At 40.7% G+C, this 24,007-nt stretch overlaps 1 protein-coding gene across 1 annotated transcript in view; it reads right to left on the reverse strand.

The window, feature by feature from the left end:
* Positions 1–6,837: 6,837 nt before the first annotated feature.
* Positions 6,838–24,007, reverse strand: part of UBE3D (ubiquitin protein ligase E3D) — a 103,116-nt gene continuing 85,946 nt past the window's right edge. The window contains exon 10 of the mRNA XM_069973512.1: positions 6,838–8,533. Coding sequence (XP_069829613.1) covers positions 8,513–8,533 — 21 coding nt within the window. The 3' untranslated portion in view covers positions 6,838–8,512. The remainder of the gene's footprint in view (positions 8,534–24,007) is intronic.

Genomic DNA, 24,007 nt, shown 5'->3' on the forward strand with positions numbered 1-24,007 from the left:
TTTCATTGTTTTACCGAAGCATGGAAGAAAGTCATGACAAGTTGGTATTTAAAGGGGTTATCCAGCGCTACAAAAACATGGCCACTTTTCCGCCTCTCTTGTCTCCAGGTCAGGTGTGGTTTGCAATTAGGCTCCATTTACTTCAATAGAACTGAGTTTGAAACCCCACTCAATCAGGAAACAAGAGAGGGGGAAAAGTGGCCATGTTTTTGTAGCACTGGATAACCCCTTTAACTTTTTAAAGGCACTCCGGGTCTTTGATTCTGAGGATCCGGTGGTGAGTAGAGATGAGCAAACCCAAGTGTGCGGCATTTGATTACCGGTGGCTGCAGAAGTTTGAATAAGCCCTAAGGCTGCCTGGAAAACATAGATATAGCCATAGGCCGTATCCCCTCACGAGGGATGCATCCAACTTCTGCAGCCACTGGATCTCAAGCGTGCTCCAGATTCACTTATCTCTAGTGGTGAGGGTTCCTTCCTTTTTACATTATGGACGTATTCAAAACCTAGACCAATCTGCATTTAGGTATAAAGCCTTATCTATGCCATCACAAATGTGGATCTATGCAATTCTCCATGGGCATCTCTGTTGGGTCATCTAATTCCAGACACACCTAAACCTATACATAGATGGATATCCATCCATATACACATAGCGAGGATTGCCATCACCCAATCCTGGAGGAGGCCTTCTGTTAGTATGGGGTTGGTTAGACTAAAACATTTGTGGATAATGAAAAATGAAATCTGGCATGTATCTTACAAGACCCCACAGAATTATTCAGTAGAACATGGTCTTCATGACAGCAGTGTTCTCTAACCAAGTGAGAGAGAGGAGACTATGGGAAGGTCGAATTAAAGTATCTATTTCATAAAACAAAGCATATAACATAAGTTACACTGTAAGGCTATGTTCACACTACGTAAAAGTACGGCCGTTTTTGCCATCGGCAACAATGGCCGTACTTTATGCGCCTGTGAACATAGCCTTATCTGCTATGGGATCCCGGCCGGAGCATATACACTTCGGCTGGGATCCCATGCGGACCCGCAAATAACTGACATGTCAGTTTTCTGCGGCCGTAATTCAGTGAATTGCGGCCGTAGGAAACCCTGTCAGTTCACACAATGAAGCGAGCGGCTCCGGCCGCTTGCTTCATTGTGTGCAGTGGCAAGTTCTAATGCGGGTTCTAATGCTGATGCACCCAGATCAGAACCCTGCGGCCAGAAAGTTCATCCGGCCGGTACTGCAGTTCATGATCTGCCTCCATGGTAGATAAAGCTCAAAGCACCCACATTCTCCAACAATGGCCGGGCTCCCTGCCCTGCCAGTCTCTCTTGTGGCCAGAGGAAGTACTGCACCTCCAGTCACAAGAGCCCCACATACTTACATGACTCAGCTAGTGCACCAGTGACGTAAATTGCATGCTGGGGATCTGGAAGAACGGAACACTGCAGGTCATGTCAGTATGGGGGGGGCCTTACAGGATTTATGGGGCCCCGTATAGTTTCTTGCAATAAGGCCCCATGAATCCTAGCTATGCCCGTTTTGCTGACTTCCATTTCAGTGTACTCAATTGTCCTCGAGCCATTACCAGATGGGTGGCCAAATCATAAGATAAGATAGACATTCTTAGTGGGTGTCCAAAGAAAAAAAAGAAGCCTGCAGTGAATTGATGGTCACATGCTCCTCCATGTCGGCCATCTTATTGACAGACTCACCACAGAGCAGGACAGCACAGCCTGGAGGAGGGGAGTCTGATTTAAGCTCTGGGAGGCTGCTGTCAGTATATACAGTGAGTAGTTTACTATAAAGTAGCCAACCCCTTTAAATGTTCAACCCCCTTCCATATCTGTGGGTATTAAGAGTCAGGAAAAAAATCCCTAGCATTGGATTCATTACAGCTGTGCTTACCGGATTGTACTGGGAAGTGCTCTATTATTTAGGACAAGGACGCTCAATAGCTTATGGCGCTCCGTCTAAACTTCTATTTTGTAACTTTGTCGCTGCAACTTCAGTTTCGATTTGAAACTTGGTAAGAGACACCACAAAATCAAGGGAAATAAAGCCCTTTAACTAGGAAGCTTTCATCTCCGCCATCTGCTTCTGTGGGTTTTCTTGAGCAAGATAATCTCCTTTTATCTATGGCGGTAAAACAGACACTGTAAATTATTCCAGAGGTTTTCATTACACATAGACAACGACATACAGGCCGGTCCTGCTATTATACATTTCCCACAAATCATGGCCTTATAGAGGTCGGCCAACCTGCTAATCAGCTAAGGCAGATTCCGCTAACTACACAAAGGAGACAATGTCACAGTGTACGTACAATAAGCCGAAGATAAGCGACCCTGCAGTGACTGCGTACAGGTCCGCTGGCAGAAATAACATGCCAGGAATTAGCAAGCTGTATTTATTCTTCTCATTTTCAAAACATACTGACATTGAGCATGGGAGGGAGGGCGATGGGGTTGCAGCTATGCCAGTTTTTTAGGGCAAAATTTGTGCATGGACAATTCTGCACAAATATTTTGTAACTTTCACACTTTTGTGCCAATAAGCAGGGCATAGAGAGAGGAGTGTGGCCTTTCATGTCAGATGAAAAACACTTGGGCCTTATTCACACGTCCCGTAAAATTGTCCGTGGTCGCAGATCCGCGACCATGGACAATTTAAGGGCCAGTGAAATCCTATGTGGGCATTTACACCATCCGTGCTGTGAAAAAATCGGACAGGTCATAGTGCAGATGGCGGCACGGATGCCTCCCCCCACTCCTGGCTCTCATCTCCCCTGCCGACTCTCACTCCCCCCTCTGCTGTGCCCCACTTCCAACTCTTACCTCCCCTGCCGCTGTCCCCCACTCCCGGCTCTCATCTCCCCCGCTGCTGTCCTTGCTCCCCCTCGCTGATGTCACGGCTCCCATATCCCCAGCTCCTGTCACAGTTTCCCGGCTCCCATCTCCCCAGCCCCACCCCCTACTCTACACTAATGCACCCCACGAAAGTAAGGCACCCCCATTCTCCTCCCACCCTGCCACCCAGGACTCACCTTATCCCCTTGTGGACCTTTAAAAACCGGCACCAAAGGCAGCCTGGTCTATGGCCTCCACGTCCTCTGCACGTCCTGACGCCGACACACTCCTGACAATGAGTATTCTGGGGAGGTCCGGGGAGAGAAATAAGAATATAAGGCACTGTCTTATTTTCGGGGTAGCACAGTAGAACTCTGGCCATGAGTTTGAAAATTGTTTTGGATATTGACTCTCTGTTCCAAATGGTAAGTTAAAAGTATGATCTTGTGCACGGAAAATCCACATTGATACCTCATAATATCCTCAACAAAATCAGATACAGAATTTTAGAAGATTTTGAAAAGTCTGGTATGAACAGAAAACTAAACTAACAGTACTCGGATTTAAACTCTTTTCTATGCTACAATAGTTTGGTTTTTTTTATACAGTGCATGCAATTGTACATTACGGAAGGTACGTTCTTTTTCCTTATTACATCTCATGGAGAAGGGCTGTAATCATCCATATGAATGGTCACAATGTGTCCAGATGCCCTGGGGTATAGCTTTCATTGTCAATCCGCTTGTGTTTTAATATAACCAACACAGTTACTTGTTTCTGCTCTTTGTAAAACCTGGAAAAAAATTCACTAAACTATCGTTTCTTTATTTTTAAAATAAAGTTATGTTTATTGTGAATGTGCTTTAAATAAATGATAGTTCATATTCTTTTCTATCTACTAATGACCATTATTTACCAAAACATTGGTACAGTAGGAGCTAGAAGGGGGAGGAAACCTTGGCTCTCCAGCTAAAGCTTTAGCTGGCCAGGCATGATGGGAGTTGTAGTTTTGCAACAGCCGGAGAGACAAGGTTCCCTACCCCTGAGCTAGAGTATCCTTATCAATCGTACAGAGCCCAAAACAAGGACCTAGAACAATGTTATCTCCCAACTGTATCTTTGGCACATAAAAAATTCAAGTTGAATTGCCCCTTAAAATGTGCAGTATTTTCTCAACCTTGACATAATTTTCTAATGAGATCTTAGAGATCCTCAATGATGTATTCTTTTTCTTTTACACATTGAATATACAATAAAGGGGGAAAACAGTATACATAATTAGGGCTTGGTTCACACTACACTTTTGCAATCTGTTTTTTTTTTCCATCTGTTTTTGCAAAAAAAACATGAAAAAAAAGATGGAAAATGGATGCATTTACAAACATTCATTTTGATCAGTTTTTCCACAGCCTTCCTTTATAGGTTCAAAATACATCAATTTTTTTTTTAACATACACAAAAACATAATTGACCAATTTTTTATTATAATAGATTTTCTGTTTTGATTATAATAGAAGTCAATGGAGAAACAGATGCACACAAATGCATCCGTTTTTATCCTTTGTTTGCAAAAACAGATGAAAAAAATGTTGTGTGAACTAAACCTTAAACTGGTATCTATTTTAGGCCGAGTTTACGCTATGTATGATCGGCCGTTCTGTGACACAGCCATGTCACAGAATGGCCGGTGTCAGTGAACTTCATCCCAGGCCGGTACTGCAGTACCGGACGGATGAACTTAATTTCTTTTTAATTTGGATGCGGGCGCATTCGAATGTGCCCACATTCCAATTAACCATAGCCGACAATGTAAAGTGCGCCGGAGCCACACTTTACATTGTCTGCTTTGTCAGTCTTTGCCGCTATTCAATGTCAGTTTTCTTTGCGGCAGCAAGGAAGTGTATACACTCTGGACGGGATTCCATAGAAGTCAATGCAATGTATTTATTCAATTAATAACGGTTGGTTATTATTAATTGAATAAATACGTTGTGTGAACTGAGCCTTAAATTTCTACAGTAAAAAGAGTATTACTTGTCTTACCTACATTACAAATCACCTTGCTGAAATATTCAGAGATGACCAAGAGGCGCAATTTAAAAACATAAAGTCAGTTCAAACATCAGAATATGTAGTCGAATTAGTGCTCTCTGAACTATGTTTTGTACAATTCCACAGTATTGTAATTCTGTACAAAATATGTAGAACAAGGATGAGTCTAATAAGAATCCTGTGGTTTACTTCTTGCATAATGCGCATTAGTACTGCCACACAGGAAATAGCTGAAACACTTCATATCACCAGTGAAGTAATTAAATTCTTCATTACCCAGAACCATGTCCCAAAACGCAGGTACGATACTTCAAAATGTGCTGCTTTACTTTATGAAACAATGTGGGCTCGCAATATAAAATGAAGAAGAAATGGAATGATGGGATGTTGAAAAGAAAAATAGCTATTTACATACTGAAAAAAAATGCGTAGAATATTTTATCTACTTAAAGCGCTGCGGAATCTGTTGGCGCTATACAAATAAATATATTATTATTATTATCAGCAGGTTCTGCCGAGAGAACCTGCTGATATGCCGCAGTAGCCCTTTACCTCATAAGTTGATTGCTGTAAGAACCGCTCCTGTTTGCCTCTTCAGTCATCCTAAAATCGTTAATTGCCCCTATGCAAATTCATGGCTGAGGAGCATTTGGGGCGTCGCCTTTCTCCAGGAGCATCGCTGTCCAGCTCCCTCATGCAGCCTCCTCCCGTCCTGCCCATCTCGCCCTGCACAGTTAGGCCCACTATGCATATTCATATATGCATAGTGGCCTCTTCCCAGCGCATCTGCCAGGAAGCTGTCCTGTCGGCCGACGGCCTGCTTCCCGCGCATGCGCGATTCAGACGACGGGACAGCTTCCTGGCTGAATATGAATATGCATAGTGGGACGAACTGTGCGTGGCGGGCTGGGCGAGACGGGAGGAGGCTGCATGAGGGAGCTGGACGGGAGGGGGCGCAGGAGAAGGGGGGCGGGACAGATGGGAGCAGACTAGGCGGCACACAGCGATGCTCCCGAAGAAAGTCGACGCCCCAAATGCTCCTCAGCCTTGAACTTGCAGAGGGGCAATTATCGATTTTAAGATGACTGAAGAGGTGAACAGGAGCGGTTATTATGGCGATCAACTTATGAGGTAAAGGGCTACTGCGGCATATCAGCAGGTTCTCTCGGCAGAACCTGCTGATAGTGCCGCTTTAAAGCATAGCTAAATTTTTTTTAAGAACCTAGAAAAAAAAAGGAAAAAATTGGTCAGCTCTCCTAGAACACTGTTCACACTAGGCAGGAGCACGTTGCCATGGCTGAAATTGCAAACACACAAAAACACAGAAAAATGCAAAAGCTCACCGCAACAGCAAGATACAGACCCACCATAGACATGAAAATAATTAAAAGCAGCCCCCCCAACTGCCCAAAAAATTCCCACAAAAATAATGAGTCTCTTGGTTACTATTTGCAAACAGCGTAAACTGCCTCACCATGATAAGGTGGACTCATATCGAGGCAATTTCCCAGCCTCCCCCCCCTGACTTCTTATCTGTGCATTATCAGGCAAACACATCTTCATTACAGAGAAGCCAGTGAAGACGGGCTCTGCTCTCTCCATTGTAAGCCTATGAAGGGGGGAGGGGCCGAGGGAGATGAGGGAGCAGGAAGAGGTGACATGAAGGTCAGCTGTTTGTAGACTCTCTGGGCACCTAAAACGCTAAATTCAGGTGTCAGAAAGGTCAGTGCTTATCTATGAACTTACTGAGAGAAGATTGCAGGGTGTTGTGCTGTGCAGGACTGCTCCGTGCTCAGTCACTCCTAACAGCCCCTCCCCTCTCCATAGCCACATAATGGACACAGAAATCCTGCTTCATCTGATGTGAGGGGGGAGGCTGGGAGATTGCTTTTTCAGTCCAGAAGGAAACTCTTTTGGTTTATAAAACCTATTACAGAGTTTCTTAAAATCGCTTGAACTGTTGATATTTAATGTTTTAAAAAAAATGACCCTGAAATGACAGTTACGCTTTAAGGTGTACAGTTTCAATTCAATACAATGGACTATGTTATCTTTATTCCCTCTAGTTGCCCGTTGCTATGTTGCCTCATGCAGCTGTTAAAGGGAATGTGTCAACTAAATTTTCTTTTGCTGATTAGTCAGATAGTAAAAGTTGTTCTTTTATTCAAATCTGTTTATATTTTCTGACTTTAAATTTTTTTTATTTTACTTTTTGTACATTGTTATAATGGATGCCATCTTGGCTGGGCTGTCCTTAACAGCATTTAGTGACATGCTTTACAGCAAGACTCATGGACGTAGACGTTAACAGGCAGACTCTGTCCCCTTGATATAAATGTGAATCATTATTGAGCATGCTCTTTGAAGGTCATTCAACAGGGAGCAGCTATTGTCTTGTATTGTCTTCTACTTACTGGTGTCCTATGACGCTGTAATGCTGTACAGATCCCTTTACAGCAGCCTCCTCTTATCAAAACAGACACAACAGGAAGTCTCAGCTTAGTTTTAGCCATAGTGGTTAGAATGAAAACTGCAAGATTTCGATATTATTTTATAATAATTTATAGAAAAATTAGAAATTAAAAAAATGTCACCAAAAATTCCTAAAAAAATATATTCTGATGACATGTTCCCTTTAACTGGCTTTCTTTATGACAACTACATAACATTATGTTAAAGGACAAAACCCATGCAAATTTTTCTTTGTTTTTTAACACACATTACAAAGTTATATAACTTTGTAATGTGGTTAAATAACCGGTCTGGCCACCCCCCCATGTGATGCGCTCCAGCCAATGAAAAGGCAGTCTTTTCTCTCCCATGGACCCGGAAGTGAGAGACATCGCTGGACGGCGGGCGGAGGTGATGGTGAGGTGGACGGCGGGCAAATCGAGTGGCGATCGTCACCGGAGGGATGGTGAGTATGGCGTCTGTTTCTTTTTTTTTTTGGGGGGGGGGGGGTCCCGTGGTAGTTGTCCTTTAACTATATTTAGCTCAACTTTTGACTTTGTTGTTTTATGTGAAATCTAAATAAAACCTTAAAAAATGACTATAATAATAATAATAAAAAAATAGTAATAATAATAATAATAATGTTTCCTATGATCAACCCAGATCATGTTAGTTGTAGAAAACATAGCACAGTAATTGTCACATCCAATAACATGTTGATTATATAATGTTTTTTTCTCTGGAGAATACCATAGATGAATCATTGACAGGCAGACGGGACAAATAAAGAGATATGAGAGCTTCAGCTATGAATTATTCCAAGAATAAAAATGTTCTTTACTGGATAAAAAGAACCATCTTAAAAAGACACAACACTGCTGTATGTGAGCACTGTCTCACGATGGACCTGGCAACACTTGCGAACTGAATAATGGGATCCCAGAGGAATTATATTCCTTATTAAAAGGGTGGCCAAAATATACATTTATCTGCCCAATGCACGTGCCGGAGATGGCCGACCCTCATCTGTATTTCACATTAGGTGACAAGTGACTTTTGTCTTCTCGCTCATTTAGATCCATTCACATTTGTTGTTACTAGGTGAGGAGCAGCGTCCAATTACAAGAAGCACAAGGTGGTAGAGATTAGCTCCTCATATCTTCAAGTAGGCTACCTGCAAAGAAGGAAACACACAATCAACACAAATCACAGGATTTATTCCCCGAGCATTCAGATCAATGGGTGGTTTAGGCTATGTACTGTCCCTTTTTTAAGGTAAAAATACGGCTGTATTTTGATAATTATGGCCATAATGACCATTATTAAGATGTAGGTATGACCGTATTTTTTGACAAAAAAAAAACAAAAAAAACATTGTGTGAACATAGCCTTACACGGTATGGATTGCAATCACACATTCTAAATAATACCTGTTTCCAGAAATCCAAGAAAACCTCCATGACCAGGCCAATTATTGTTCTCTATTCACATAATGTTAAGCCAACATAATAATAAAATAAAAAAAAATATCTATCTATCTACATAGCAAATCAGAAACAGCCATTATTATAAAATAAGAAAGACACGAAATCTGTAATTATATAGGGCTGCGGAATGAATATATCTGTATATATATCATATCCGGAGTGCTGCAGTGATATACCGATTATATTACAAGTTTCCATGGTTGGTTTCACAGTGGAAATCGCTGGCACCCACTCCCTAGATCACACTTGAGTGCTGCACCTGCTATATATCAACATTTCTAAAGTCGAATTGCTAGAGTTTACCATAACAGCCAGGATTCAATCTCTGGGACCCCCACCAAACATATGACAATGGCACCAAATTCCCTTTGGCTGTGTGAATGTATGTATAAATAAATAAATATATATATATATATATATTTCTTTTTTTTATTATTTATTCCTAATCCACAAAAAACTGCTCTCCCAGGGGAAATAAATGTTGGTAATCTCTGAAGAACCCACTTGCTACCAGTATTCGCAGTGATAAGATAATGACTGAACTCCATGGCTACTATGGGAAATTGATGTATTACAAAGATTGTGACCATGTAGCACTGTCTGTGTGGGCGAGTTCTCAAAGTGAAGGCATATAGTTTATGATACGCAGAATGAAAGGGCAATTATAACCGCTAACTGGCTATGGCGGCCATTTATCTTACGCTAAATATCTCATATACAATCTGTGCTTTCAAAAACACATTAATAAAACCTCTCAATCCCACAGATTGTACAGGAGTAACAAAGTAACAGACGGCGACTGCCTGATGAATATGTTCTCAACAATACAAGAAGGGATCATCAATAATTCAAGATCTCAAGTCACATACAGCAAAACAAAAACAAACAAAAAAATCGTACACATCACAATCTATATCGTGTATAGACCGGGCATTGTCTATGTAATACGTATTCTCAGCCGTCTAAATGTACGGCGCACACTTCTAATCACTAAGCATGAAATCTCCGTGACCTGCAATGGCGGGCTTGGGGTATTATAATCATTTGTGCCTGGAAGAAATAAGTCCTGCTTATTCACTCTCTTACCCTGGAGAACTATTTTTTTTAATTTTTTTTATAAAATCTTGAAGAACAGGGAAAAAAATACAACACTCAAATTGTCCTGAAAAACCCAAAAAAACAGAGGATGAGCCAATTACGTCTGAAGTGACCTTTGTGGAAAGTGGATGGCGAGAGTTATAAAAGATTATTTATAAGTATTACAGACACAGTATTTGCACATGCAGAGTATACAGTATATGGCTCACACTACATATAATTTTATTAAACAATGGCCGAAGTTGCAATGAAATCGGCAATTACATTTATTTCAATGGAATCCAACTCTGGCCAGGATTCCTTGCAGCCGCAGAAAAAACTGACATGTCATTTTTGTGAACTGCTACTCAATAAAAAGCGGCCGCACAAGACAGAGCAGACATTGTAAAGTTCGGCTCCGGACACACTTTACATTGTCGACTATGGGTAATTGGAATACGGGTACATCGGAATGTGCCCGCATCCCAATTCTAAAGAAATTAAGTTCATCCGGCCGGTACTGCAATACCAGCTGGGATGAACTTCACTGACGCCGGCCATTTTGTGACACGGCCATGTCACAGAACGGCCGGTGTTATACTGTGTTTAAACCCAGCCTATAATGGTATATACCGACCAGCCATAACAATACAACCATCTTCTGCCTAAAATTGTTTAGAGTCTCTCTTGTGCCTGTTTTTGTTGCTCCATAATATATATATATATACACACACATATATATTTATATATATTAGGATCAAGACAAATTTCATGTTTGCACTTTTGTTTTCCCCTCCTGATGGTGGTGGTGATGGTCGGGGGTGTTTGTCTTTACACCGTTCGCCCTATGGTAAAACTGACATGTTATCTATGTTCCTCAGTCAGTACAATTACAATAGGCAACTTATAGAACTTTATATTTATTTTACTGCTTTTAATTTTTTTTTTTCTTCAAACTAAATAAATATGTTTAAAATTGCTCTATTCTGATCCTTATAAAAGCTTTTATTTTTTGGTCTATGGGGCTATTTGAGGCGTTTTTTTTTGTTTTTTTTAATCACAATCTTTTTATCAGAATCTTGCCTGCGTATATTTATTCAATTTTTTCTGGATCTCATGTGACCATCTGCATTTTATGGAAAGGGATTTTTTATTTATGAAAAAACTTATTTTTATTTTTAAAACACTTGTTTGTAGTCCTCCCAGTGGAAGTCTATGAACAATGCAATGTACATATGTACTGCATTGATCTATGTTATTTGGGTTTGATTACTAGGGCCTGCTGAAGGCAGCCTCTAGCATTGCAGAGCCAGGACCAGCGCCATAGTGTCGAATCACAGGAATGCCGATGTCCCCAATATACCATTGAAGGCATTTAATTATTAATTAGCCGATGCAGCTAATCGGGCCGCACCAGCTAATAGCGGCGGTCCCCGGCTGTGAGCTGTGTGGAACAGAGAGGCTCATGCTGTGATCACTCTCTGTACCCTTTAGGGACACCATGACGTACAGGTAAATCATGGGTCTTTAAGGAGTAAATAACTATGAATTTAGATATGATGATCTAAGATTTCTGTAAGTAGGAGCCCATGTACTTTTGTTCATAATTCCTATTGTTCATACCTAACTCCATAACAGGATAAAACTAGTTATTTTCACTCTTGTTACAACTACACCTTACCCATTAAAGGGGAACTCTGACCAAACCTAAAAATCCACGGTCGGTAGGGGTCAAGGGGAACATGATAAAGAATACTTATCCGTCCCTGTGTCCCCGCAGTGTAGTGTCACCAACTTCCTGACCACTGCCAGGCTTCAGTTTCTCTTGCCTTCCTGTATTGTCACATCCCGGCAGGAAGTACCTGCTCAACCAGTAAGTGACTGCAGTGATGTCCCGCCCCATTCACTGATTGGCTGAGCGGTCATTTCTCAGCCAGGAAATAACAAAGCAGGAGCGTGAGCTGCAGGAGGCCAGCGGCGGTCAAAGACCTGATGATGCAGTGCTGCGGAGGAACAAGGACAGGTAAGTATAGATTCTTTTTTTATGTCCCCCCACTCCCTTCTAGCCCTGGATTTTTACATTTCCCCGGGGTTCTCCTTTAACAGATTCTTCATTACGATTTTTTACTTCATAAACAGGGCAACAATCCCAGAATTATAAATCATTCAGAAAAAGCCAAATTAATATTTTTATAGATTAACTGCTAAAGGTTATATTTTTTTTAGTCAATATCCACTGAAGTTTGGTTATGTTTAATATTTCAGTAGAGTTCATCATTTTGCTACTTATCTCTGCAATTACAAGAGTATTTTAATATACTGAACTAAATAGCATTATAGACATCCAGCCATAGCCCAGCCATAGAGCATAGCAGTATATAGTCTAACCAGCTCTCTGGGGATACACATGACAACAACCCAGTTATACAGTGACAAACAACTTTACAGCGCAGCTTATTAGTACTACGTGTAAGGTGAAGAGTATGATTCCCTCTTCACAATGTGTCTCACTTTCAGCGTTCACCTTGAACAAAAGGTAAATATCACCATTCCAAGGCAGAAATCCAAGGTAAAACTTCTTAAAGAAGAATTGTAGGAAAGGCAAAAAGAATTTGGAAAGAAGGGATTCTGAAAACTTGTGTGTGGTGCTTCAATAAAATTATAAAAATATATAAATAAAATATTATTATTATTCATGAAATGTAACGTTTGATCAAAGTGCCTAGTATATCCTGGCTCACATCACCAATGTTTACCAATAGGACACCCATGACTTCAAAACCTAGTGTGTAGGGCTAAAGGGACCATGACGTTGACCTCTCTGGGCCCTGTATATGAGATGATGGGTGTGAATATACAGTTTATTAGGCATAAATCCCCCCCTCCCCGACTGTATATAACACAGTGGCCTTTACACGACTGCAGTGCCGGACTGGCCCACCAGAGGACTGGCAAATCCTCGGGTGGGCCCCCAGCTTTAGAACCTGCACAAACACTAACTGACATGTTGTTTCTCTTTGGTTCTTCATTGGTGGGCCCCCAGGATCATTTCGTCTGGTGGGCTTCAGATATCCCAGTCTGACACTGCATGACTGCATTCACTCTTGGGAGACTAGATCTCCCAGACTATCTCTGTTCAGTGTTTATACCCCCGAGCCAGCCACATAACAGCCAGGGGAAATTATTAGAATAGAATATTAGAAATTATAAGATTTGTTACTTTAAAGGGAGAGATTGTAGACTGGGCACAATGCATACAGTAAGGCAATACCATCAGAGGTGTAACTTCCACTGTAGCAGCCATAGCAGCTGCTATGGGGCCCACTGCATCAGAAGGCCCCTTGGCCTTCTCCAACAATACACTGGGCCCCCTAAACTGTCATCATAAGAACAAGTTAAGTCAGTCGGGAGGGGGCCTAATCACAAGTTTGCTATGCGGCCCAGCCATTTCTAGTTACATCACTGAATATCATTGATACCTTCTCTGTAGGATCTTCACGGAAAGGTTCAGCATGTAAAGGTCCCCAGGTGCCACTGCTGCAAATACATACTTGGGTAAAGAAGACGTTTGAAGCGAAAGGGTATGGACAGTATGGCTAGTGTCCCTGCAAGTTTAGCAGGGTACCCAGGAAGAAAGAAGATGGACCTACCATTACAATGACACAGAACACAATTGGCATGATGACTTGACATCTTGGCCCTTGCACACTACAGCCGTTATCAGAAGCCTGCAGAGATGTATGATCACTACTTTATCCACCACTCCTGATGAATGCAAAGTGCAGGAAACGCATTGAGCGAGCAAAAGGAGTGTGAACAGTCCACTAAGGGTAAAGAGCGTGCAGCAAAGAACGACTGATTCACGGTAACCTCTACTTTGCATACATATATGGCATAAGGATACATAGATGCTAATTCGATGAAATGCAATAAGGGACCTGTTGCTCTTGTACTATAGCTGCTCAGCATTTACAACCCTGTGTTGGACTCAAATATTGTTGCTTGGTACAGCATGGCACCTGATGGTGCATACTACTGTGTAGTTAACGGTGTATACTTTAGACACTGAATAAATGTCACTTGTTTGATGCATAAGTTTTCATTTCCCACAATTTTTGACTATATGAACAACATGAAAACAAATCATTGACTATCACTCTCTCTCTCTACATATGTATATATATATATATATATATATATATATATATGCTATATCTATATCTATCTATCTCTCTATCTATATCTATATATATATATATATATATATATATATATATATATATATATATATATATATATATATACACACACACACTCACCGGCCACTTTATTAGGTACACCATGCTAGTAACGGGTTGGACCCCCTTTTGCCTTTAGAACTGCCTCAATTCTTCGTGGCATAGATACAACAAGGTGCTGGAAGCTTCCTCAGAGATTTTGGTCCATATTGACATGATGGCATCACACAGTTGCCTCAGATTTGTCGGCTGCACATCCATGATGCGAATCTCCCGTTCCACCACATCCCAAAGATGCTCTATTGGATTGAGATCTGGTGACTGTGGAGGCCATTGGAGTACAGTGAACTCATTGTCATGTTCAAGAAACCAGTCTGAGATGATTCTAGCTTTATGACATGGCGCATTATCCTGCTGAAAGTAGCCATCAGATGTTGGGTACATTGTGGTCATAAAGGGATGGACATGGTCAGCAACAATACTCAGGTAGGCTGTTGCGTTGCAATGATGCTCAATTGGTACCCAGGGGCCCAAAGAGTGTCAAGAAAATATTCCCCACACCATGACACCACCACCACCAGCCTGAACCGTTGATACAAGGCAGGATGGATCCATGCTTTCATGTTGAGGCCAAATTCTGACCCTACCATCCAAATGTCGCAGCAAAAATCGAGACTCATCAGACTAGGCAACGTTTTTCCAATCTTCTACTGTCCAATTTCGATGAGCTTGTGCAAATTGTAGCCTCAGTTTCCTGTTCTTAGCTGAGCGGAGTGGCACCTGGTGTGGTCTTCTGCTGCTGTAGCCCATCTGCCTCAAAGTTGGACGTACTGTGCGTTCAGAGATGCTCTTCTGCCCACCTTGGTTGTAACGGTTGGATATTTGAGTCACTGTTGCCTTTCTATCAGCTGGAACCAGTCTGCCCATTCTTCTCTGACCTCTGGCATCAACAAGGCATTTCCGCCCACAGAACTGCCGCTCACTGGATGTTTTTTCTTTTTCGGACTATTCTCTGTAAACCCTAGAGATGGTTGTGCGTGAAAATCCCAGTAGATCAGCAGTTTCTGAAATACTCAGACCAGCCCTTCTGGCACCAACAACCATGCCACGTTCAAAGGCCTCAAATCACCTTTCCTCCCCATACTGATGCTCGGTTTGAACTGCAGGAGATTGTCTTGACCATGTCTACATGCCTAAATGCACTGAGTTGCCGCAATGTGATTGGCTGATTAGAAATTAAGTGGTAACGTGCAGTTGGACAGGTGTACCTAATAAAGTGGCCGGTGAGTCATATATATATATATATATATATATATATATATATATATATATACATATACACACACGCTTGCACACTAGTCAGCCACAAAAACACAGTGAAAGACTGTGCAAGAGGAAGCCCACTCTAAGGGCCCTATTACAAGCACGGAAAGATTTTTAAGAATTAACGACTAACAATAGCAAAAGAGATTGTTTATCGTTAACCTGAAATCGTTCACCATATTACACAATACGATGGTCGTTAGTTACGATCGTTACTACGATTGTTATTCCTTTTGATCCCAGCAAAACAATGGACAATGTGCAATTACACTGAACGATTAGTGAAAAAATGCGGAACTTGAGCGAACGAATGTGGAATTACAGCGAATGATTAATGAACAATAAACGATAATTTTAGATTCAGATCTAAATCAACAATCAACGGCATACGAACAATTTTTCGATTGTTGCCTGCAATTACACAGAACGATTATCGTTTAAATTCGAACGATTTAACGATTTTCAGTGTACTAGGGCCCTAAATCAGCCACTGGGGAAAAAAGTCAACTGTTCCATTGTGGGTCAGTCCAAGCCTGCAGAGGAGGGTCCCTTCTTACTCCTATCTAGTATTCAACTGCTGTTAAAGATTGGGAGAGGGAAGAGAAGTACACCAAGACAGTACTTCTGTTCTGTGCCCAGCAACTCTTAGGGCCCTATTTCACAAAATGATGGTTGGCCGAATTGGCCGTTTATCGCTCCATGTAATAGAGACAATGATCAGCCAATGATCATGTCATCGGCTGATTGTGTCTTTAGGTCCGGACCTAAAATAATTGGCTGCCGACCACACATCGCTACATGTAATAGCGATGCAAGGCTGGCGGCTAACAATTGAATAAACTGTTATACATTACCTCTCCACACTCCCGGGCTTCTCCTGCTCTCTGCTTCCTTCCCGACGCTGCGGCTGGACCTGGACAGTGGCTAAATGGCCTGTTAGCTCTGAAGCTACAGCCGCAGCTCCGGGGAGGAAGCGGAGAACAGGAGAATCCTGTTGCGTGGAGAGGTAATGTATAACAGTTTAGGGCAAGGGCTGCACGGACATTGCTAACGATGTCCATGCAGCTCTTGGTAAACGATAATCGAGCCCTTTATTAGGCTCAGTAAATGAACACTGATCTAGCATTGTCATTTACATTATTTAACGGCCAATCTAATAGGACCATTACCTCCTGTGGAGACTGACACAAAAGTTAGTGCTACACATTAAGCAGGTACATGGGGCAGCATGTCCTCGCAGCCCAAAGCATTCTGCAAATTTACTGCCCAAGGGTTCTGAGGAGAGAACATGTCCCACAAGAACAAAGGAGCAGCACATCGCAAACAACGAATCAGAGTAGGAAAACTAGCAGGGAACAACACATCTCCAAAAAGAGATAACCCAGCCAGTTAGAAACCTATAGCTAAAAGTGAGCACGTACATTCAGGGTCATGTCCATTGCCTACCTAAGCAAGCAAAAGGCTGCCGACACTAAGAAGGCTGGGTAACATTAGCAAAAAATGTTCATCATTTATATCTGGATAAAAGTTATCATTTATATTTGGATAACACTCACACTTATGTGGACAGGTTTGTGGGAATAAAGTAATCAGGACACTCATATCTTCAGAAATTTCCTTACTTTACTTTTTTTCTTTTTTTCTTTTTGCTTATGCGATATAACAAATCTTCTTATACAAAAATATAACAAAATAAATCACCACAGTGCGCAGGATTCAGGAGTTTCAGATGTTCATGCCAAGTCTCTGGCCGGCTCCATTCCTCCTCTGAGACTCTCACTCTCTTCAGATAGTATGATGACGACTGAGCGTGCTGCTACGTTTCGGGGTCCGCCCCCTTTTTCAAGCATAGTCCAGTAGTGCACCCTTCACCAATTTATACTAGTAGATCATTTGCATATCATTTACTCTAAAAACAATCAAATATAAAAGTTAGAAGTTATACACTAATAAAGGTGACTACTACACTTTTAATAAAAACTCTTTCTTTCACTATAGTATAAGTCACCATTATTTAAACGTCCTCATAGGCAATATAAGATGGTATATACACCCCACTCACAAAAATACGGCAAAATTACACATCTCGTTTAACCCTTTCGGGTACAAACTTTCTAGCAGGTATATCCAGTATGTCTCTTTCTGCAACAATTTCTTTTTTATCTCCGTTTTGTTCATCCCATGTACTTCCTCCAGTATGAGCCATTTAAGATCATAAACCTTATGATTAAATTCGTGGAAATGACGTGCCACTGACGTGTTAATCACCCTCAAAAAGGGAATAAAATCATGATTAAAGGCATGTATACATGTAGGACGACTAACGTTGTCTACATGTTGCGATGTCCATGCGGGCGTGTGTACGTAGGGCAGACTACGAGAGAAATTAGACTGAGATTAAATGAGCATAAGTCTGCCATACGTACATATGCACAAAAACCACAGAAAAACGAGGGATCGGAGGATACTAAAAAATTCGGGGAAACGTCAGTGGCACGTCATTTCCACGAATTTAATCATAAGGTTTATGATCTTAAATGGCTCATACTGGAGGAAGTACATGGGATGAACAAAACGGAGATAAAAAAGAAATTGTTGCAGAAAGAGACATACTGGATATACCTGCTAGAAAGTTTGTACCCGAAAGGGTTAAACGAGATGTGTAATTTTGCCGTATTTTTGTGAGTGGGGTGTATATACCATCTTATATTGCCTATGAGGACGTTTAAATAATGGTGACTTATACTATAGTGAAAGAAAGAGTTTTTATTAAAAGTGTAGTAGTCACCTTTATTAGTGTATAACTTCTAACTTTTATATTTGATTGTTTTTAGAGTAAATGATATGCAAATGATCTACTAGTATAAATTGGTGAAGGGTGCACTACTGGACTATGCTTGAAAAAGGGGGCGGACCCCGAAACGTAGCAGCACGCTCAGTCGTCATCATACTATCTGAAGAGAGTGAGAGTCTCAGAGGAGGAATGGAGCCGGCCAGAGACTTGGCATGAACATCTGAAACTCCTGAATCCTGCGCACTGTGGTGATTTATTTTGTTATATTTTTGTATAAGAAGATTTGTTATATCGCATAAGCAAAAAGAAAAAAAGAAAAAAAGTAAAGTAAGGAAATTTCTGAAGATATGAGTGTCCTGATTACTTTATTTTCACTGTTGGATTGACCAAGGGAAGGCGACTTGGTATAGGACTGTGCACACACAGTGCGATTAGGCACATGATTTTTTAGTTTTTGTGACAGGTTTGTGGGAACACCATATTAAAACCAAGCTTGTAATGAGACATATTCTTTCATACATAAGTAAAATATAATCCATGTATTATCTATGCATGAAAAAAATTTATATCTACAAAACTTCCACTGTAATTAATAAAAAAAGGCTATAGCTTCAGGGCAAATACGGATCACATGACCTCTCGGAAACAGAATAGGATGTACATAGATTCCAATTTTACAGAATCTCTATCTGACAGTAATAGGGCTGATGGGCCTGGAAGGGATCTCAGCTGGGCAGAATAAGCAGTGGGATTTGATTACATAGACCCGGGTTCATAAGCAGAATTAACAAACATTCTGTCACTTAGACCGTTCATGAGCTTCTCAATGTAAGGGATGACCGCAAAGTGCGAGTGCCAAAATGTCCGAACAAGACAGACTAAAACCACTTACATGTAAAAAAAAAAATAGAGTGAGATTTATCAAACATGGTGTAAAGTGAAACTGGCTCAGTTGCCCCTAGCAACCAATCAGATTCCACCTTTCATTTTCCAAAGAGTCTGTGAGGAATGAAAGGTGGAATCTGATTGGTTGCTAGGGGCAACTGAGCCAGTTTCACTTTACACCATGTTTGATAAATCTCCCCCATAGTTTCTAGAATTTTCAGATGATTATAAAAACAATATAGAGAATAGGATTCATATTTTGTTTTTTAATACAATGTCAAGTGATTGTGCATCTATAATGTCAGTCTGAGCCTTCCTGAAATAATGCCTATAAGGGCTTGTCCGGGATTTTCCAATAAACTAGCATCGCTTGACTTCTGTGGGTATTGTATGTTCTATACATACTTTCATTTTTTATTTACAGCCATTATTGTGTTCTCAGGCTCAGTCACATGACCGCTCTGCCTGTGTTTTCTTTACTTTCTGTGATGTCACATTTCCTGTCTGTTTCCTGTTCCTGCCAATGAAGGAACAGCGAGTCATCAGGTGGGTGGGGTTATGTATCCATACTGATTTAGCCCCACCTCGGTAGGTGGAGCCAACACGTGAGCCCAGTAGAAACTGCAGCAGTAAGGGCAGATTTGATGTGACCATAGTTACATAGTTAATACGGTTGAAAAAAGACACATGTCCACCATAAATGCACAATTTTTTTTGCGCTTATGCTATTTACCGTGCGAGATCAAGAATGAAATAAATTAATAGTTTAGGCGCTTACGCACGTGGCGATACCAAACATGTTAATTTTTTTATTTTTATGTATAAAATGGGAAAAGGGGGTCAAACTTTTATTAGGGGAGGGGATTTTTTATTAATAAAAAAAAACATTTATTGTTTTTTTTACACACTTTCTAGAAGTCTCCCTGGGGTTAGGGTTATTCCCCCTTGAGGACTTCTAGTATCACTACACCTATCTCTCATTGAGATCTATGCAGTATAGATATACTGCATAGATCAATGAGATCAGTGTTCTATTGCTCTCGGCTGCTGCAGCCGAGAGCAATAGAGTGCCGAGCCGGGATCAGCGCCAGTACTGCGCAGACTCCGGCCCGGTGAAAATGCAGGGATTGCTCCTCCACGATCACATCACCGGGGGGGAGGGCATCCCCCCACTAGACACCAAGGAAGGGGAAAAGCAACTTTAACAATAGCATTTAAAAGGCTAATTAGCGGGCATGGTCCGATTACCTTGCCCTCTAATATATAACACCCGGGATTGCGGCGGTTCACAGCGGGATCGCCACGCGCCCCCCCTCTGAACGCCCTTAACGACGCACGGGTGTACATTTATGCTCTGGTCGTTAAGGGGTTCAAGGGGTGACATAATAGAAGATGGGCTACTAGAATTAAATAAAGGGTCTAATGCACTGATGTCTTCTATGAAAGAACATATGAAAATCCGAGGTTCGATAGACGGTACTGGCACTTACGTTGGAAAAACTTCCGTAATCTTACAAAGCAACTGTGACTTGCAGCCCTGACAGCAATGAGGAATGATGCTTCCTCACAGAGTCACGAAGTGCTGCAGTCGCTAAAGGTCACCGAGAACATGGGATTTCACCGTTAATAGGTACTTACTCTTTCCTTGGGACTTTGCATTTGTTATTTTAGTTTGCTGACCTCTGCATGTTCGTGGTCTGTCACAGAGGGATTCCAGCAGAGGACTGAACCACCGCTGTGAAGCTTGTTAGCGTAATCTTTCTGGATATCTGACATAAGCGGAACCATATCTCTAGGAGACTATTTTAGCAAAGAATAAAAGAATCACAAGTCTACTTGTTAATGGGACAGCGTCCAGAAGCAGTCGAGAAATAAAGGCCGAGCATTAGAGGAGGACGGTCCCTAATTACCTCCGCTACCGATACCTCATGGACTCTTCTCCTCGCTCGGCAAGACACAAAAGTCACATCCCACTGGGGGAAACAACTGGGAGGTAAACTGTAATTGGAAGGCCACCAATATCCTTAGAGGACAAGGACTGGAAGCTGATACACATACATGAGACTACGTTACACGGAACCCCCATGTGCCTAAGGGAAGCTAATCACATAGCTCATATACTGTATATCAATTATTTAAAAAACTACAAAAACATGATATTCCTGAGCCGTATAAAAGAAACAAATCCAGGGATTCCAGTGTCTGACATTAAGCGAGTCTGTAATACCTGTCAGTGGTGACAGCGAAAAGGACTGAGTCAGGGAAAAGAAGCAGGTGATTCTCTAGTGGGAAGTGACAGCGCTTAGACAAGTAGTCATTGCTGGAGACGGGAAACAATAGCGGCAACAAATATTACAGAGCCAGAGGTGCCATAAATAAGAGGAGCCCTCATTGTGGAACTTGGGACGGCAATTACAGAGTGATATGATGATAGGGCTACCGTGCGGATTGGTACAGAGAAATTCTCTAAAATACGGAAAATAGCTTGTATTACTGCAGGGAATTAAAGGGGTACTCCAGCAAAAATATATTTCTTTCAAACTAACTAGTGTCAAAAAATTATATAGATTTGTCATTTACTTCTGTTTAAAAAATCTCAAGTCTTCCAGTACTTATCAGCTGATGTATGTCCTGCAGAAAGTGTTGTTTTCTTTTCAGTATGACACAGTTCTCTCTGCTGAAATCTGTGGCCGAGACAGAAACTGTCCAGAGCAGTAGCAAATTCCCATAGAACACCTCTCCTGCTATGGACAGTTCCTGTCTCGGACAGAGGTGGCAGCAGAGTGTCAGACTGAAAAGAAAACATCATTTCCTGCAGGACATACAGCAGCTGATAAGTACTGGAAGACTTGAGATTTTTAAATAGAAGTAAATTACAAATCTATATAACTAGTTGAGTACCGCATTAACATCATGGCTATGACCTAGGGTACTGTGCTGCTAGAAAGAACAGCCCTCACCCTGGTGGACTTAAGGCCCCATTACATGGAACGATTATCGTCCGTATTAGGCGATATTGGCTGTTAATCGTCCTGTGTAATAGAAGGCAACGATCAGCTGACATGAACAATGTCGGCTGATCATTGCTGTCGTTTGTCTTTCAACATGTTGAACGACAAACGACTGATATAGCAGCGATCTGCTGCTGTGGCTCCGCGGAATAGGAGTGGCGATAGCAGACCGCCACTATCCTCTATGGGCTGCCCGGACGATCTAGCGATGGAGGTCTAAGCATGTAACACCCACTTCTATCAAAGTTAAATGTTAGAAAACGTATTTAAGATATACTTCCTTTAATGCATTTCCACATTGTGTAAAAAAATCCTGGAAGGTACAGTACTGTAGTCAAGCAGTAAAGCAATCCGTACTTCACTCCATCCCGCTTTCTATTATCCCGTACAGCTGAATCCAATAGAAAGGCAACCTATTGTGACAATGTCCATTCAAATATCCCTCAGAACATAGTTTCATTTTCCCAAAACACACATAATTATTATTTTTTTTTTTTTTATAAATGTGTTTCAGTATATTAAAGCTCTCCTATACAGAGCGGCTTTTCCCACATGCCTGGCTATATTTAGAAAAAGCACAAATAGACGGCACATGCAGAATTGATGCATCAGCAGTCCAAGGAGATATATTACTCACATTACTAATATTGAACACTCCAGGAGTCACTGAAGTGTACTGAACCCATAATGTCACAGAGGGAACGCAAAATAATATGCCGAAAAAAATGAAGTCAGAAGAGGGCAAAGATAAAAAAAAAACCCATATACTGTATATATATATATATATATATATATATATATATATATATATATATATGTATAATATATTATTTATATAATATATTATATATATATATATATATATATATATATATATATAAAAAAAATATAATAGTAATAATAATTGTGTAAAAAAGTAAATATAATAAAAAAAAATTTATTATTACCATTATTATTATATTTTTGTATTTTATATGTTATTACTAATATTATATTTTATATAATTATTTTTTTACACACATATATATATATAGAGGAAAAATTATAAAATAATAAATTATCATTATTTTATTTTTTCATATTTTATAATTTATATATATATATATATATATATATATATCATAATAATTATAAAATATAAAAAAAAATAATAATGATAATTTATTATAATTTTATAAATTCTTCTTATATATTGGTCAGTACAAATAAAAGGAAGTGTGATGTAAAGAGGCCAATCTAAAGGAAATCAAGGTATGTGGCATTAATAATAGCCCGCTAGATGTAGGACAATAGCAGAAGCACCTGCCTGTTCATTAACAATAGGTGATTTATATCATTTGAGCCCTCTCTTGGCAGATAAAATGCATGCTACCCCATAAACAAACATCTGGTCCTGTTACGGCCGCACATCACTCATTTGTATACAGAGAGGGTCCTGCTCTACATTAATGCATTCCACTAGTGAATAGGTGCTCTGGATCAGGGAAGGAAAGTGCATGGGTGATGGTGGAGATTGGGAAGGGGGAGCAGCTCGTAAAGTAATGCCGCTAAATGCAGGCAAGTCCTAGCTAAATGGAAGGATTATACAGCTGCGGGCTACAGAAAATGTGCTGGGATGGAAACCTATAAGGTGTTAATGTAAATTTTATAGAAAAATATGCAGCCTGACCTAACAATAACTGCAAAATAGGCCAAGTGGAATTTCCTTGTATATGGGTTCCATTATGCATCCAAGCGTCCACACATTATGCTATCAGGTTCTGTAAATTTTTGTGTATAAAAAGGAATTATATAATATATGTGTACACACACAAAAAAACAACAACTTTTTTT

Source organism: Dendropsophus ebraccatus, chromosome 6, assembly GCF_027789765.1.
Source record: "Dendropsophus ebraccatus isolate aDenEbr1 chromosome 6, aDenEbr1.pat, whole genome shotgun sequence".
Taxonomy (NCBI): domain Eukaryota; kingdom Metazoa; phylum Chordata; class Amphibia; order Anura; family Hylidae; genus Dendropsophus; species Dendropsophus ebraccatus.